The sequence below is a fragment of the Mirounga angustirostris genome, unplaced genomic scaffold (genome assembly GCF_029215605.1).
Source record: "Mirounga angustirostris isolate CCGP_5_RB_7025 unplaced genomic scaffold, mMirAng1.0.hap1 SCAF_1, whole genome shotgun sequence".
Taxonomy (NCBI): Eukaryota; Metazoa; Chordata; class Mammalia; order Carnivora; family Phocidae; genus Mirounga; species Mirounga angustirostris.
This window is the reverse complement of record NW_026991709.1, coordinates 190,311,521-190,329,665: the sequence shown is the minus strand read 5'-3', so window position 1 is coordinate 190,329,665 and position 18,145 is coordinate 190,311,521. Positions and strand designations below refer to the sequence as shown.

General features: G+C 48.6%; 1 protein-coding gene across 7 annotated transcripts in view; it reads left to right on the top strand.

The window, feature by feature from the left end:
• FLNB (filamin B) overlaps positions 1-18,145 on the top strand; it is a 141,809-nt gene that overhangs the window by 90,292 nt on the left and 33,372 nt on the right. For 4 of the 7 annotated variants that reach the window (XM_045862081.3, XM_045862080.3, XM_045862079.3 and 1 more), the window contains exons 19-28: positions 1,643-1,760; positions 4,015-4,277; positions 5,756-6,353; positions 7,019-7,192; positions 8,010-8,172; positions 9,121-9,281; positions 13,457-13,624; positions 15,310-15,402; positions 16,190-16,313; positions 17,882-18,038. In XM_045862081.3, coding sequence (XP_045718037.2) covers positions 1,643-1,760; positions 4,015-4,277; positions 5,756-6,353; positions 7,019-7,192; positions 8,010-8,172; positions 9,121-9,281; positions 13,457-13,624; positions 15,310-15,402; positions 16,190-16,313; positions 17,882-18,038 — 2,019 coding nt within the window. The remainder of the gene's footprint in view (positions 1-1,642; positions 1,761-4,014; positions 4,278-5,755; positions 6,354-7,018; positions 7,193-8,009; positions 8,173-9,120; positions 9,282-13,456; positions 13,625-15,309; positions 15,403-16,189; positions 16,314-17,881; positions 18,039-18,145) is intronic. The other 3 variants (XM_045862084.3, XM_045862083.3, XM_045862082.3) reach the window with 1 other exon arrangement.

The window sequence follows — 18,145 nt, the reverse complement described above, 5'->3', positions numbered from 1 at the left end:
TTATTACAAGGAGGAGACCTGTCCTGTCCTGGGCTGGCTCTCAGCTTTTTTGGCTCGGACCCATGCACGTTCTACCATGAAACGTTACACCCTTGAGGCAGGGGGCCAGTTGGTTTGTGTGCACTGCCAATAAATCCTGGAGAATCAGTCCTCCCTCCTTCATTGATGCAACCAATTTTTTTCTTGGCTTTTGCCCCCCTTTTTGTTATTATGAAAAGCAATGTGAGAAAATATATGTGGGCCAAAAGCTACACCCTTTTAACACTTGATCACTGACAGCTTTCACTAGAACCTGAATTCTGGTGAGCCCCCCGGATTCTTGGGGGGCATCGTCTCTCCCTCTACGGCCTTTCACGCTATGCCCGGGGTGTTTGAGGTGAGGGAGAGCTTCATCTACTGAGATAGCTGTGGGCTTTAATGGAGCCTGGGTTTGGCAGGGAAGGGAACTTAGCCGCCAGGAGAGGGGAAGCCAGCAGGGTGTGGGCCGGGACCGGCCAGAGGAGAACCGCCCTGCAAATGCAGTCGTACGGAGCTCTCATGGCCCCCGGGGCTTCGAGCAAGGGGCCTGCCAAACCCACAGGCAGGATTCCCTTCACACTTGAAACTTTTCTTTCCGTGACATAGATGTGGGAGTTTAGAGGCTGCCTTAGTGTGCAAATCCCTTTCACAGTCTGGTGGCCTGAAATTGATTTCCGAGACGTAGAAAAAGCTGGTTTTGTTCAGTGAGAGGCTCCCATAGACGGCAACTTTGCCCGTGGCCGTGATCGGATGTGTGCTGGGCAGGAGGTAGTATGGCTGAGCAGCTGGGACGCGGGTCTGCGTGCCGCGGTTACGAGGTTCAGCTCTCACGCTACCAGGCATGTGATTTGGGAAAAGTGACTCTACCTCCCTGAGCTGTAGCTTCCTTTCCTGGAAAAATGGGGACAACAGTGAGAACCACCCCTTCAGACTATTTGGAAATTGAGTCAAGGAAATGCTTAAAAGCACAGCATACAGTATGCTTATTAAGTCGCCCCTGTTGTTCTTAGCTGTTCTGATTTTATCTCACTTCTCGCTTGTTTTTGCCATGGGGCCAGAAGCTTAGAGAAATACGTCTGTGGTGTTTCTAAATCCACTGGAGTCAAGTGCCCTGTGTCTCTGGAAGAATTAAAGATCTAGAAGACAGGTTTAAACAACAAGTTAGGGGGCACCTGGGTGGCTTAGTTGGTTGAGCATCTGCCTTAGGCTCAGGCCATGATCCCAGAGTCCTGCTCTTGCTCTTGCTGAGCAGGAGCCTGCTTCTCCCTCTCCCACTCCCCCTGCTTGTATTCCCTCTCTCTCTCTCTGACAAATAAATAAATAAAATCTTTAAAAAAAATAAAATAGGGTGTCTGGGTGGCTCAGTCATTAAGCGTCTGCCTTCGGCTCAGGTCATGATCCCAGGGTCCTGGGATCGAGTCCCACATCGGGCTCCCTGCTCGACAGGAAGCCCGCTTCTCCCTCTCCCACTCCCCCTGCTTGTGTTCCTGCTCTCGCTCTCTGTCAAATAAATAAATAAAATCTTTAAAAAAATAAAAAAAAAATAAATAAATAAAATAAATAAAGATAAACAGCAAGTTAGATGTTGGTGCCCAAAGGTACCCTCGATTTCCTCTCGTTCCAGGGCTGCATGCAGGTGCTGGTGACGTATGGCGGCGACCCCATCCCTAAAAGCCCTTTCACTGTGGGCGTGGCCGCTCCGCTGGATCTGAGCAAGATCAGAATTAATGGGCTGGAGAACAGTAAGTGCGTGGATGCAGGGGAAACGGGTCACTGAAGACCACCCACCGGGGCCGCCAGTTAGATACCTTTCACAAGACAATTTGCAGGGAAGCAGCCTCTGCCATACGAGACCTTGCAGTGGGATGGACGTGGGTGTGAACTGGGGCTATGCAGCGGGGTCGTTCTGGGACCTTACCTGCGCTTAACCTCCCCGAGCCTCCATCCCCTCATCACACAGTGGGGGAGGGGTGGTCAAGAACACTGACATTCGTGGGAATATTTTGAAAGGTAAATGAGCTCATAATTCAGGGGCTGGCACGTTGTCAGCCTTCGGTAACTGCTGCCATCACAGTGGGATTGTTTTCATTGCAAAGAGAAGTTGGGACTCATTGCTTTCTGGTGACTTTGTACTATGCTCGCTGTCCTTGGCCATGGGATCCACGTGAGGGTGGACAGTAGCATAAAAGCCAACTCCCCGGCACTCAGAAACCGCGACTCTGATGCAGCCCCCACCCCCACCCCGATATTCCTTTGGCTTGGTAGGTATCTTGTTAGCGTAAGCTCATCTATTTTAAAATGTTTTCATTTGTTGTATTAGGGAAAATTCCAAACATACAAAAGTAAAGACAGTAGAATGTAAATACTGATGTACTTACCGCTCAGCTTCAGAAGTTCAACACATAATCATAAAATTCTGCTTTTTACACAGAGTAAGGCATAAATCCATTTTCATCTTAAAAAACACCGTTGAGAGTAAACTCCACTCTCTCCATCACCTGTTATTCTTCCTGGGGGGAATCAGGGTTATCTGTTCAGTGTCTGTCCTTTCAGACTTTCTCTCTACATCTGTATGGGCACATGCACTAGCAGCAAATGTTCGGCAGTGTTCATTTTGCATTAAAGTCATGCCTGTACACCCATATGTTTGCAGCCTGCCTTTTGACATGAGCAGTGCATCTTGGAGAATATTCACACCTCTGTCCCCTCGTTGGCACGATCTGCCATGTGGCTGAAGCCTGGCCACACCTCCGTAGCACGCACACAACACACCCGGTTTCAGGGTCACGTGGGGCTCAGTGCATACCCCCTGGGCAGGCCTCTTTGGTCTCAGTGGACCATCAGTGAGCACCTTCACTCACCTGTGACTCAAATGCACAAGTTGTGAATGAGGCCACCTCCCAGCTCTGGGTTCTCTGAAGCCGTCCCTGGAGGGCAGCCAGCTCTGAGCACATGAAAGTCACTGGCCAGTCCTTTCATGTGTCTCCTCATTGCTGCGTCCTCTAAGACACCTAGGGCTTCAATTCCAGACCAGGAAGAACACAATGCCGATTAGGAAAAGCCTTTGGTCCATGGTGCTCCGAGGCCGCCTTGCTTGTGGTTCGGAGGTGCTGGTCTCGGGAGGCCCCGTACTGCCCTAGAGTCAGGATTTCCCTGGCTTGTGGTGAGAGCCCTGTGCTCGCAATGCTGTCCTTTTGGTTCAGAGTCCTTTCCCCTTTTTTGTCAAATACAACACATGGGTTTTCCGTGGCCCTGCTTTACAGAGACCTTTCAAATATCGGCGCAGTACAGAGAGTCAGTTCTTCAGGCTCACTTCGGTGCCCCTGCATTGGCCAGCTCTGTGACTTTTGCCTTGTTGGCTGTGGGATTAAATTTGCTTCCAAGAATTAGTAAATAAAACATTGGCTTATGGGAATGTTTTGATAGGAAGTTAATACCAAAAGTGAGTAAAGCAGAGAGGACAGTGTCAGATTATAATTTACTAGTTGGCAGAGCAGATTGTGGGGTCCAGTAAATTTATGTGTGAGTCCCACCTTTGTGGTCTGCTGCGTACGGCACCCTGGACACATTCCTTAACCTCGGAGCCTCAGTTTCCCCATCTGTTAAAGCCATTGGTAACTAATAAATACCCTATAGTGTTGTGGTAAAAATTAAAGGAGGTGATGTGCTGTACTCAGGCCTGGGGATAAAGTGCAGTCATTAAGTAACCAATCATTATTGGTTTTTAAGTAACCCGTCATTATTGTATCAGTAAGCGTCAGCTATCATTGTTATTAATATCATCATTAGTTAGTAGCTGTTCTTATACTGGTTGTTATCCAGGGAAATGCTGATTATCCCGACTCAGTCTTGCTTCTTGTCCTTGGTATCCGCCCTTGCTTGTTGCCCAGGCTGAGATCATGCCTCGTGTCCAGGGAACCCTCATTGTTCTGTTCTCAGCTGTTCTTGCTGCTGAGAAGGGCCAGCTCATCACTTGGGCGTGTCCCCCTTTTCCAGGAGTCGAAGTTGGGAAGGGTCAAGAGTTCGCCATCGACACGAAGGGGGCAGGAGGCCAGGGGAAGCTGGATGTGACGATCCTGAGCCCCTCGAGGAAGGTTGTGCCTTGTATGGTGGCGCCCGTGGTGGGCCGGGAGAGCAGCACGGCCAAGTTCATCCCTCGGGAGGAGGGGCTGTATGCTGTAGACGTCACCTACGACGGACACCCCATGCCTGGGAGCCCCTACACGGTGGAGGCTTCACTGCCACCAGATCCCACCAAGGTCAGCTTTCGTTTCTGTACCGGGACTTGTCTCCTATCATCAAATAGAACACGGGAGTCCTTCACTGATCCTGCTTGACCAAGGCCTGTAGAAAATCATTTTCGGAGGAAGGTCCATTCTCAACGGCTGACAGAAGTTTTCTCTCCTACAGTTCAGCCAGAGGGGTCCCTTGGGCAGCTGGGTGTCCTCTCCACTGCTCCTCTTGCTCTCTGGCGGTGAGGGAGTCCTCTTCCCTGCGTTCTATCCCCTTCACCTGTTAGCATAATAACAGCACTCGCTTCACCGTGAGCCTGTAAGGGTGAGGTGAGAGCGAGCTGGTGGAGGCCTCAGCCCCGTGTCCGGCACGCAGGGTGAGCTCACCCTGCAGAAGCGATACAGCGCAATATCAAAATATATGAGTCTCATTATCATTTCTTCCTAGTATAGCCCCAAATCAAGGGTTTTAGAGTATTTTCTGCGGTCTGGACGACATGAATCCTATAAAACAGTCTTATTTGGTGAGTCAGAGATGAAAGCCCCATCCCCACCCTCTTGTAAAAGCAGTTTTGTTTATTTGTTTGGTTTTTAAATTTTTGTATTAGACTTTAGTTTTTTGTGGCTTTTTAAAAATATATTTTTAAAAAGATTTATTTATTTATTTCAGAGAGAGAGAATGAGCACAAGCAGGGGGAGCAGGAGAGAGAAGCAGGCTCCCTGCTGAGCAGGGAGCCCAATGCGGGGCTCGATCTCAGGACCCTGGGATCATGACCTGAGCTGAAGGCAGACACTTAACTGACTAAGCCACCCAGACACCCCTAGACTTTAGTTTTTTAGAGCAGTTTTAGGTTCATAGCAAAATGGAAAGGCAGGTACAGAGATTTCCCTCCTACCCCCTGTGCCTCCCCGTTACCACCATCCCCCAGCAGCATGGTGCATTTGTTCATACTGCTGAACCTGCATTGACAGCCTCTTCACCCCAGATACATAGTTTACAGGAGGGTTCACTCGGGGTGCTATGCATTCTTTGGGTTTGGACAAATGTATCATGACACATACCCACCACTCTAGGGTCATGTTTTATTATGGGGAGTTTGTTGAGGGAGGTGTAGCTGTCAAAGCAACAGGGAGGTCCATAAAACCATCCTACGAGCATTCAGCCCCGAATGTGTTTGTGAGATGAGATGTCAGGTCTCCACCTCTGGCCCTGTGGTTCAGAAGTGGTGGGCACGGCAGGACGGGAAGTCACCCCCCATGCTCCAGAGGACCACGCCTCTGTGCTGTGGCTTTCGGTGTTGACTGAGCTCACAGGCGTGTCTCCCTCTCGTAGCCGCTCGAAGTCTGGATTGCACTGTGGCTTTGGCTCGGTGTCGGTCTGACACAAGGTAGGCCCCAGGGAGAAGGGCCCCTTGAGTGAGAGGCAGCTCAGTGCTGAGTGCAGGCTGGGGTGGTAATTAGGGCTGGCCGAGGCAGAGTGTGACTTTTATTCTCTATTCAACCAGGTGAAGGCCCATGGTCCTGGCCTTGAAGGTGGTCTCGTGGGCAAGCCCGCTGAGTTCACCATCGACACCAAAGGAGCAGGCACTGGAGGTCTGGGCCTCACTGTGGAAGGTCCGTGCGAGGCCAAAATTGAATGTTCTGACAATGGTGATGGGACCTGCTCCGTCTCTTACCTGCCCACAAAGCCTGGGGAGTACTTTGTCAACATTCTCTTTGAAGAAGTCCACATACCTGGTTCTCCCTTCAAAGCCGACATTGAAATGCCTTTCGACCCCTCTAAAGTCGTGGCTTCAGGACCAGGTCTCCAGCATGGGAAGGTGGGCGAAGCCGGGCTTCTGAGTGTTGACTGTTCAGAAGCGGGGCCCGGGGCCCTGGGCCTGGAAGCCATCTCAGACTCGGGAACAAAAGCCGAAGTCTGTATTGAAAACAACAAAGATGGCACCTACGCGGTGACCTACGTGCCCCTGACTGCCGGCATGTACACTCTGACCATGAAGTATGGCGGTGAGCTGGTGCCCCACTTCCCCGCCAGGGTCAAGGTGGAGCCCGCCGTGGACACCAGCAGGGTCAAAGTCTTTGGGCCAGGAATAGAAGGAAAAGGTGGGTTTCAGAAAAAAAAAAGGGGTGGGGGGAGGTTGCAAAATAACTTGGGACTTAAGGGTCAACAGAGACTCAGAGCTGCAAACAGATATGCCCACGGGGGCCAAGGGGGGCATAAGAAGACACCCACCTGTGCTGTCAGTATCAGGGAGGGAGGGACCACAGCAGAGGGGGTGAGCACGTGGCATTTCTGCTGCCGACCCTCGCTTTGTTTCTCCAGGGGGAGCAGGGCCCAGCACTGCCTGCAGATGTTCCTATTTTTCTGGCAAAGCCAGAAATCTTGATTTTTACGTGGAAATTCAAGATCTTTCACTAATTGAAAAGGTTTAAAATATTGTGCTCTTACCATACTTGCTGCAGAGTAGATCTGTCTTTTCCTTTTAACCTGTCCTAGAGCCCCACCTTTGTCCAAATAGTGTGGAAGGAGTTGTGTTGTCACAGGGTGGGGGCTTCCACAGGCCACCCGGGGAAGAAGCAGCTTTTGCAGGGTGGTGGCAGGGGGAGGTGGTCATTAATACTCTTGATTTGGAGAGTCAGAGAAAACAGCCGTCTGCTGTCCCTGAACTTAGACATAATGTACCTAAAGTGCCGAGAACTCTGGTTCTTGGATTTGGTCCGAGGTCCCGGGTATTCGTGACGTTCTCCTCTGTGTGATTGCTCCGCAGACGTGTTTCGAGAAGCCACCACCGACTTCACGGTCGATTCACGGCCCCTGACACAGGTGGGGGGCGACCACATCAAAGCCCACATTGCCAACCCCTCAGGGGCCTCTACTGAGTGCTTTGTCACAGACAATGCTGATGGGACCTACCAGGTAGAGTACACGCCCTTCGAGAAAGGTGAGTTGACTTCTTGGACATGACCATCATTCAGAGCTATGATGGGCCATTTCCTTTGGTGACTGGAGCTCACTCCTGCCCTATGTGTCTGGCCTGTCTCAGCAGAGGCACGGACAGAGTGACAGGGACATGAGGAAATCTTCCCCAGCAGAGCCACTGCGCGCTCAGTGCCTGATGTGCTGGCCCTGGTGTGTTACATCTGGGCCAGGGTTAGCCTCAGGCTCCTCTGAGCAGCTTATGGCTGATGTCTTGGCATAGTGCCCATTTGTATCTTTTTTTTTACATAATTACTTTCTTGAATATTAGCAATTACTTAAAAATTTGATAAATCATGAAAGGATAAAGAGAAAAAAGCACCATATATTCTCATTACCTGGTTATATGATTCCTATAAATATTCTGGTATAGGTATATTCAGTCTCTTTAGGTAGATGCATGTATATTCTATTTCATGGATTTCCTTTTATCTCTTGGCTAATGACTGGAGGAAGTTTTTTCCAAAACAGGATGGTGCATTTAAGATGACTTAACTTGAATACAGACTTAGTGATACTTGCTTGGGGGAGAAGCCTTGCGTGTTGTGTATGTGTTGGGGATGGAGGGCTATGTGGCTGCCAGATGAACAGAAAGCATAAATAGCTATATTTTTAAAAAATCAGATCATACCAATATTGTACTATTTCTTTAACCTGCTTGTTTCCAATAACATGGGCCAGCGGATAGATGTGAGTGCTGGATAAAACTCTGTAGGAGGGACTTATTTCCCACAAGTAGATGACTCCTGTGCAAATATGTTTCTGCTTGTCGTTTTGAACAGGTCTCCACGTAGTGGAGCTGACATACGATGATGTACCCATCCCACATAGTCCCTTCAAAGTGGCTGTAACCGAAGGCTGCCAGCCCTCTCGGGTTCAAGCCCAAGGACCAGGATTGAAAGAGGCCTTTACCAACAAACCCAATGTCTTCACTGTGGTTACCAGGTGAGCAAGGCCCTGGGATCTGTGTGTTGACTCTAAAAGGAGTAGCCCTGGGTAGTTTGTTTGTTTATTAATTTATTTTCTGCCTTCTTGCATTCTTTTTTCTTTTTTATTCAAATCTAATGAATTAACATCTAGTGTATTACTAGTTTCAGAGGTAGAGGTCAGTGACTCACCAGTCTTATATAGTACCCAGTGCTCATTACATCATATGCCCTCCTTAATGTCCATAACTAAAGGGGTCTTTTTTTTTTTTTCTTTAAAGATTTTATTTATTTATTTGAGAGAGAGAGAGCGTTGTGCGCACACGAGTGGGGGGAGGGGCAGAGGGAGAAGCAGACTCCCTGCTCAGCGGGGCTGATGGCTTAATGCAGGGCTCAATCCCAGGACCCTGGGATCATGAACCCCAGCCAAAGGCAGACATTTAACCGACTGAGCCACCCTGGCGCCCCTCTAAAGGAGTTCTATGGGTATATTCTACATGTGTGTCCTAGTCTCCCAACTTTTGAGAGGCTTTTTTTTTTTCATGGTATATGAGGCATTTTCTTTTGTAGAGACTTATGCTACAGAGAGAGGCCAAGTATATTCTCAAAAAGTACCAGAAAGCCCTTGGTTATTGTCCTAATGTTGCTGAGCAAACCAGAACTAGATGGCAGCTCCTTAACTAGATAATGCAGAAACATACAGTCCATTTCCTAGTTAAGTGAAATATTAGAAGTCGTCCTACGAGAATTGGTCACAGATGCAATTAGATGTGAAAAACCAGTGAAGGATAAGCATTGGAAAGGGGGGATCAGAGCTGTCTGTATATTACATTGTTGAGAAATTTTCAGTAGTCGAGTCAGATTGGCTAACTGGGATTGTTGATGGAGAGATTTTAAATAATTCTGGCAATAAGCAGACTAGCATGAACCACTAGTACCATTTCCCTCTTTTTTCCACCCTTTCCAGAGGGGCAGGCATTGGTGGGCTTGGCATAACTGTTGAGGGACCGTCAGAGTCGAAGATCAACTGCAGAGACAACAAAGATGGAAGCTGTACTGCTGAGTACATCCCCTTTGCTCCAGGGGACTATGACGTTAACATCACATATGGAGGAGCCCACATCCCTGGTAAGCGATCCCACAGAAAGGTACCCAAAGAATAACGATTTGGCATGAAAGCAGGTTTCATCTTGCTTATCTCTCAGTGGGAAAGAGAGTCTGAGATTTGCAGTCGGTGCAAAGGGAGAACTTTCCTTATGGCTGTATCTCCAAGAATATCCCAACTTCCAGTAGGACCGGTAACCTGGCAAAACGCATTGGCTTGGCATTTTGACTGGAAATCATTCACGTGTTGGAGGACCCAGTTCTTAATTTAAGGGAAAGCTGATTTTTTTTTTTTTTACAAAGGTGAAAATCTCCACTTTATTCTGTGGTTGGTTCTTCTTCACCTTATACCTGTTTTCTTATTTTCTGCTTTTCATGGACAGTCCTGGTAGCCGAAAGAGACCCACAAACTCAAATTCTTATTTATTAATTTCTTTTCTAGTTCATGATGTAGTATATACACTTGCTGTAAAGCAGAGTTTGTCAGGTGCCTGGCTGGCTCAGTCAGTGGAGTGCGCAACTCTTGATCTCGGGGTTGTGTGTTTGAGCCCCACATTGGGCGTAGGGATTACATAAAAAAAAAATCAGATCTTTAAAAAAAACAAAAACAAGGTTTGTCATCCTCAGCACCATTGACATTTTGGGTGGTGTAATTCTTTGTTGTTGTGGGGAGGGGGGCTATCCTGTGCTTTGTAGGGTATTTAGTAGCACTCCACCACCCCTACCCCCCTTCATTTTGGGACAACCAAAAATGTCTCTAGATACTGCCAAGTGTCCACTCGGGGACAAAATCACCTCTAGTTGAGAACCACTGCTATATATGATTGGAACAATGAGAAATATGACTTCAGTAACGAAGGGCCCTCCGACTTTCATGCTCCAGAGGGAAGAATCTCCATATTCTGGTTGTGTTTAATGAAATGGTTGCCATTCAGCAGCACACATCTAAATGGGTAGAAGACTGGTATCGTGTGGAGACAAGGACCCCGGGGGCTGGGGCGCCTGGGTGGCTCAGATGGTTAAGCGTCTGCCTTCGGCTCGGGTCATGATCCCAGGGTCCTGGGATCGAGCCCTGCATTGGGCTCCCTGCTCGGCGGGGAGCCTGCTCCTACCTCTCCCTCTCCTCCCAACTCCGGCTCTCTCTCACTATCTGTGTCTCTCTCTCAAATAAAATAAAATCTAAAAAAAAAAAAGACCCCGGGGGCCGCCACTGAGTCAGCCTTTGCCTGTCTTGGGTATGGTGAGAAAGGGCAGAATCCCACCCCAAGACTCCTGGGGCAGGAAGAGCCTCGGATGGGTCAGGGTTATTCTTGCCCTGAAAGCCGTAAGCCAGGATAAGACTAAGGGAGAAGGAACAGACTTGAGGAGCTTGCTTTTGGGTTTTTCTGGATTGATTCCCAAAAGCTGGAGTGTGCATTGACCAAACACTGCTGAATCTGTAGACATTTCCTCCTTATTACATGCACATGTGCACACAGACTCACTCTTCCCCTCACATTGGTCAGAAAGCACAGACATTCAGCTCAAATTAATGCCACTCAGATACTCATTTAAGCCTTAATTTTATGAAGGCTTAGATTTTCTTAGAAGGCTTTCTTTAAGAAAAACTAAATTGGTAAATTTCTTCTCAAACTTGTCTTTGCAGCTGATCGTAGATTTTTAAATCCCTGTCAGCACCAGGCAAGGGGAATTCAGCCATGGACAAGACAGTCAAAGCTCTTGTGCTCTGGGAACTTCCTGTCTGGTGTTTACGCAGCTTCTCGTGATTACTGCTACCAAGAAAGAACAGGGCGCAGTGACAGAGGACAGAGCCATGGGTACTGGGGGAGCTTGGCAGTTTTGAAGTGGGAGGGACGGGAGAGGAGAGTGCAGAGAACAGGTGGAAGGCTGTTGTCAGGAGAGATGACGGGGTAGCTCCACGGAGGCAGGTGCAGTGGAGAAGAGCCTCTCCTGGTCATGGATAGAACAGCACTGCTCGACTTCAGTGGGAAGGTCTGGCTGATGCTTTCAGCTTTGGAAGTCCCCTCGCAGAAGAGGGTGGGGGTTTGGGCCCCCATGGACGACCCAGGAGCATGAAGCAGGTGGCCATCTTTGAGCATTACAATACAAAGAGACCCATTTGGGCTTTTCTCATCAGAGGTAGACGGTACATCCTTATGTTTCAGACATCTGTTGCCGCTCAGAGCTTCTTCCAGCTCCAGGCCCTTCTCCAGGCAGATATTTAGTAAAGTGTTGGTTGGTTGTCTTAGTGTTGGGCTTCTTAGTAAGCTGACTCATGAGGCGTCGCTGTGAAACATTCAGCAACCTGCTGGCTTCTCATTTGCTTTCATGGGGATTTTCACTGGTTAAACATGAGTCCGGTGTTTCCTGGCCTGGTGCAAACCCCTAGTGGGGTTATTTTTGACCAGGTATGCTGTCCTCCCCACTGTGGCATATTGGTTTCCCCTGGTGGGTCAGCTGTGGTCAGCTGGTGGTGGCTTTTAGATCAACTGGATCCACTGGGAAAAAGCACATCAGGAAGAAGAGCTGCTGTGGCTGGTTTTCGATGTCTGCCTGGGGCATGGAACAGGGCGACAGGGAACGCTTGGTATCTGCCACCGTGGGTCTAAAGTTTTCTTGTTAGTTCTTGACTGTCCTCATGCTACGTATTCAGACCCCTTCCAGTAGAAGCTCTGACTTGGAGATTGGCCTCAGAGGTAGTCCATCGCCATCACCTGCTGACACTGAAATTCTCAACCGTTTCTCTATGAAATGAAGCTCCCTTTTGTTTCCCTAAACCCCAGCCTGGAGGGTGATGTTTGTCTTTGCCAGGGTCAGCCATTTATTTCAGTTAGCTGAAAAATTTGATGCCATTGAAACCCAGCTATCGTTAAAAAAACCAAGGCCTTTGTTCTTTGTGTGATCTTTTAATTTACCACCGTATTCTACAACAGATAAATTTGGGGGGATGCAAAGCAGAAGACACCTGAGTTTGTGTAGCGGTTAGAAGTTGTTGATTTTGCCAGCCTCCTTGGGAGCACAAGAACTCCTGTGCACAGCAGGAGGTGCATGTCGCCCCTTGGTGATGGACTTGGTAGCCCGAGGAGGCATGATGCCAGGGACACCGGGGCTCCGGTCTCTGGCTCACCTCTGTGGAGGTCTTACTTAGTCCCCATTGGTGGGGGAATCCCATGAGGGACCCTGGCCCAGCCCTAGCTTTTCTCTTCAGTGCTTCTCTTGCAAATCCTGATCACACAGCATTTTCTGTTTCCTTGGTCTTTTTTTTTTTTTAAGATTTTATTTATTTATTTGCGAGAGAGGGAAGGAGAAGACACAGAGGGAGATGGAGCAGCGGAGCCCACTGCGGGACTTGATCCCAGGACCCTGGGATCATGACCTGAGCTGAAGGCAGACGTTTAACCGGCTGAGCCACCCAGGTGTCCCTGTTTCCTTGGTCTTTAAAACCAATACCTTCAAAGAGTTGGAGGCCCCCAGTGTCACCTGTGGGGTCAGCCATGTGGGAGGACCACAGCTGACAGGGAGAAAGCAAGGCTTCACCCAATGGCCAGGGACCCAAGTAGGCCATTCGTGGTGGGAAGGAGTGGGCTACATTGTAGGGTAAGGACTCCAGGAAGCCCTCAGGAGCCGTTTGTGGAGAGGATATTAGATGTGGGCTGGAAGGCCTCCCTACCTCTGCAGCCCTCTGCACTCCTTCTTCCCACCCCTCAGCGTCCTCCTTCGGCATCTTCAGCAGCCTGTCTTCTCCCTCGCCTCTGCACGCACCCGTCACTGTGCTTGAGGCCCCTCTCCATCTGCTTCCCTGGGTGCTATCTCCTCACTCTCTGGTCTCAGCTTAGCTGTCCCTGGAAGGTTCCTCTGGCCTCCTGAAGACGAGATTTGTTGCCTTCTAAGTGTTCCACCAATGCTTGTACATGTCCCCAGCATCTGTTATTACATGTGATGCCATAGCTCCTTGTTTGCCTTACCCTTCTCCCAGCACTGTGGGTTCCTACAGGGCCATTAAGCACTCTGGGCCCAGCACACGGCAGGCACGATGCCTGCACATGGTGGGTGCATGTGGGAGCATACACAGCAAGGTGGGAGGCCCTGACTGAGGTCCAAACAGTGGAGGGCCCCTGGGGTGCAGTTCTGGGTGCACATGAGGCAGGTCACCTGTCACTAAGTGAGCCGTGCTTAGAATCCTGTGACTTCTTTTCCAGGTAGTCCCTTCAGAGTTCCCGTGAAGGATGTCGTGGACCCGAGCAAGGTCAAGGTTGCTGGCCCCGGGCTGGGCTCTGGTGTCCGAGCCCGCATCTTACAGTCCTTCACAGTGGACAGCAGCAAGGCTGGCCTGGCCCCTCTGGAAGTGAGGGTCCTGGGCCCACGAGGTGAGTGTGCATCCTGCCTTCCTGCCAGCATTCTCCTGCCCCAGGTGAGGGCAGCCGTGACCCGGCGGGCACTTGACTTTGGAGTTTGGTTGTGAACTTAAAATTGAATTTCCTAAATTACTTTATTGCTCCATATTCTAGCTAAACAGGAGAAGCTCCTGCTTTTATTTATTTTTAGAAGATTTTATTTATATATTTTGAGAGAGAAAGTGCACCCAGGCTCACGTGTGCACATTTGTGAGTGGGGGGAAGGGCAGAGGGAGAGAGAGAACCTCAAGCAGACTCCCTGCTGAGCACGGAACCCGCTGAGGGGCTCATTCTCATGACCCTGAGATTAAGACCTGAGCCGAAATCAAGAGTCAGATGCTTAACCGACTGAGCCACCAAGGCACCCCGAACCTCTTGCTTTAAAAAGCAGGCAGATCTCTTATTTCTCTAGTGTTCTTTCCCCCATTTAATAATATGGCTCTAAGTGACTTTTTAAATTTTTTTTTTTTTAAAGATTTTATTTATTTATTTGACAGAGACACAGCAAGAGAGGGAACACAAGCAGGGGGAGTGGGAGAAGCAGGCTTCCTGCGGAGCAGGGAGCCTGATGCGGGACTCGATCCCAGGACCCCGGGATCATGACCTGAGCCGAAGGCAGACGCTTAATAACTGAGCCATCCAGGCGCCCTGACTTTTTTTAAATCTTTATTTTTCTTTCTTTCTTTTTTTTTTAAGAGAATCTTTTTTTTTTTTTTTTTAAGATTTTATTTTTCAACGGAGAGAGAGACAGCGAGAGAGGGAACACAGGCAGGGGGAGTGGGAGAGGGAGAAGCAGGCTTCCCGCTGAGCAGGGAGCCTGATGTGTGGGGCTCGATCCCAGGACCCTGGGACCATGACCTGAGCTGAAGGCAGACGCTTAGCGACTGAGCCACCCAGGCGCCCAAATTTTTATTTTTCTTAAGTAGTGAGATGAAGCAAGTAGTATTTGGGCTCTCACATGTATGTCTCAGCATTGGTGAGGTGACTGGGGTTGGTCTGGAATTTGGGTGGGCAATGGGTTTGGAGGTGATAACTCTCTTTGAGGTGCCTTGGTGCCCATGTGGAACACACCCCAAATATCTGGAAATGACAGATATGCAGCCCATATGACACATGGCTTTGTCATTGTCCCAACTTCCTGGAGAGAGAGGGTCTTTTGGGGGTGGCCTTTGTTGACAGTTTGGCCTGCCCTGTTGGCAGCTTGGAACTGGGGTTTGGTCTGACTAGCAGGCCATTTTGGGACAAAGCCCTGAAGTGCATTGAAATTTACCTTATTTGGTAGGCAATCACATTTCCTCTTCCGGCATTGAAAATGTGCCATTCTCTCCCCAATTTCTTAAATTATCTGGATGTTTCCCTAGTGATGTGTTCGTGGCTTTACAGAAGTGGCAAATGGGGGCTTCCTTCTTTGAAGAGGAACTTTCTACTTAATGGGGTTCAGCAGGAGGTTATGCCCTTTGAAGCTCAGGGCAGATGTGGTTTGAGGGAAATGAGGTCATGGGGCTGGAATCTGATTCTGCATAGTTACTGAGTTTTAGGACCTGTGTGTGTGTGTGAGAGAGAAAGAGAGAGGGAGGGAGGGAGGGCGGCTTTACTTAGCTATCTACCTCTATTTTATTATTATGGAGGACTCGGAAGTAACCGCCTTTTAATTTTAGCTGATGAGACGGATTCCCAGTCATGGCGCAGCCCCTTGAAAGCCATTTCAGAGTTCTTTAAAGGTGACCCGAAGGGTGACTTTACGGAGACAGGTTTGCAATTTCCTATTGGCTGCTGCTCTAATTTATGTGACCTGAATGCCTCTTGCTGGCCTCACCCCTGAAATTCCCTTGTTCCTGACTCATCTGCTTTGCTTAATGAGTATGCCGTGCTTTGCTTAACCTATCCTGCAGTTGACCCATCTTTGATGCTCAAGTTCAGAAGCAGGATCTGGAATCTACCAACCCAGTGCATGCCTTGATTATGCTTTAGCACATTCTTTAACCGTCCCCTGCAGGCATCACTTTGAAGAGTCTCCTCCACCCCATGAGATTGGCACCCTCCCCTGCCCTGCACCTACACCCAGCCTGCTGGTGCCGTAGTGGTCTGTGCTCAACGGTGGCCATAAGTTTGATTGGCCAGCCCATCGGTTAACTTTTGCTGTTCAGAGTGGTGGACTCTTTGGCCCTTCCTCAGCTATAAAGTAAAATTGCCACATCCCAAGCATGCCTCACCAGCTTGAAAGGGGATAGCATGCCTGCAACACGTGTCTTCACACAAGCAAGGGCAGTCTCCTTAATTATACTCAAGGGCTGACAGAGTGTACTTTAGCCAACAGAAAGCTAAAGGTGTTTCTTGGGGTCATTTCTGCAACCATGAATTAGGGATCCTGTCTCCTGTGATTTCTCGGGCCTCTGATTATGGGCTGCCTACCTTTATGTTTCTCATCAGTGGAAGACAATAGCTCTTGGGATTGAATGTGCTCCTGTTTCAAACTCAGCCCAGGGTGGAGTGGAGGAGAGTCTAAGCAGTTCTCAGACCTCTCATTTCTGTTCTCAGGCCTGGTGGAGCCGGTGAACATAGTGGACAATGGGGATGGCACACATACAGTGACCTACACCCCATCCCAGGAGGGGCCTTACATGGTCTCAGTTAAATATGCTGATGAAGAGATCCCTCGTAGGTAAGCTCCTGACAAACCAGCCTGAAGCCCACCCCTCTGTGGGATTGACCAGCACTGTCCTGGTGATCTATTTATCCATTCATTTATCCATCTGTCCACCCACCCATCCATCCATCCATCCATCGACCCATCCACCTACCCATGCATCCACCTATCTGTCTATCCATCCATCCATCCATCCATCCATCCATCCATCCAACCACCACCCACCCACCCATCTGTCTGCCCATCCATCCACCCATCCATCTACCCATCCATTTTCCTCATCAGCAGGTATCAATGAGAACCTGCATGCTATCTGTGCCCAGGTGTTACAACACACTAGCCTTGATATCTGTGGCTGCTCCTCTCTTGGTATCCTGTATCCCCCTACTTTGTTCCTTTTGGCCATCTTTAATTTAAAGATGAGCTGAAATGAAGGAGTTGGGAATCTTTGGAGAAACAAGGAATGTGTTAGTTCATCAAAGTCTTCTTTCTGGTGACCTTGCAAGTAGTTCTTTGATTAGGGTGAAGATTTTTACTTTTTTACTCTTTACTTGAAGATTTGGTTGACAATAGTGTTCCCAGAGGGTATTGGATAGAAGCCTCGTTCCTCATTCATATTAATATGAAATGTTGCATATGCTCTTCCCTCTGTCAGAACAGCCTCCAAAGGGTTCTTTTCATACACCTTAAGATGAAAAAAATTGACCCATACACCTAATACGTATTTTTTTTATATTTTTTTAAAGATTTTATTTATTTATTTGACAGAGAGAGACACAGTGAGAGAGGGAACACAAGCAGGGGGAGTGGGTGAGGGAGAAGCAGGCTTCCTGTGGAGCAGAGAGCTCGATGCAGGGCTCGATCCCAGGACCCTGACATCATGACCTGAGCTGAAGGCAGACACTTAACAACTGAGCCACCCAGGTGCCCCTCTAATACGTATTTTATATAGAGATATACATATAGCTCTAGGTATGTAGAAATATATAAATTACATTTTTTTTTTTTTTAAAGATTTTATTTATTTATTTGAGACAGAGAGAATGAGAGGGAGGAGGGTCAGAGGGAGAAGCAGACTCCCTGCCGAGCAGGGAGCCTGATGCGGGACTCGATCCCGGGACTCCAGGATCATGACCTGAGCCGAAGGCAGTCGCTTAACCAACTGAGCCACCCAGGCGCCCCTATATAAATTACATTTATGTATTACTTTGCTAATAGGTAGTTCACCATCTAAAGCGTACTAAAAATAGAAGAGGATAAGATATTAATTTTATTATTCCAACATTGTTTCCTAATTCCAATATTCCGTTCCCATCTTGGTGACCATTTTCTTAGCCTAACAAAAGTAAGTGAACTGTGTCTCCCAAACCAAGTTGGGGATTAGTGTGTATCCCATGAAATACACTCAGGGAAAGCATACGATGGTTACGTGCGTGTAAATTTCTGCTAGATTTAAGGTATGTAAGGCACTCGCTGTCTTGTCTGCTATAGAAATCCGCCCTCTCTGAGCCCAGTCTCTTTGTGTAAGGGAGATCAGATGTAGCTGGGTTGACGGTATCGACACTGTGTATGTGTCTTTCAAGTCCCTTCAAGGTCAAGGTCCTTCCCACATATGATGCCAGCAAAGTGACTGCCAGTGGCCCCGGCCTCAGTTCCTATGGTGTGCCTGCCAGTCTGCCCGTGGAGTTTGCAATTGATGCCAGAGATGCTGGGGAAGGCCTGCTTGCTGTTCAGATCACGGTAACTTTGAGTTTTTTTCTTGAGTCAAATATGATTAATGAAGACCTAACTTCCTGGCCAGGGATAAGGACAAGGTTTTAATAACCAATTTCTGGCCTGATGCAAAT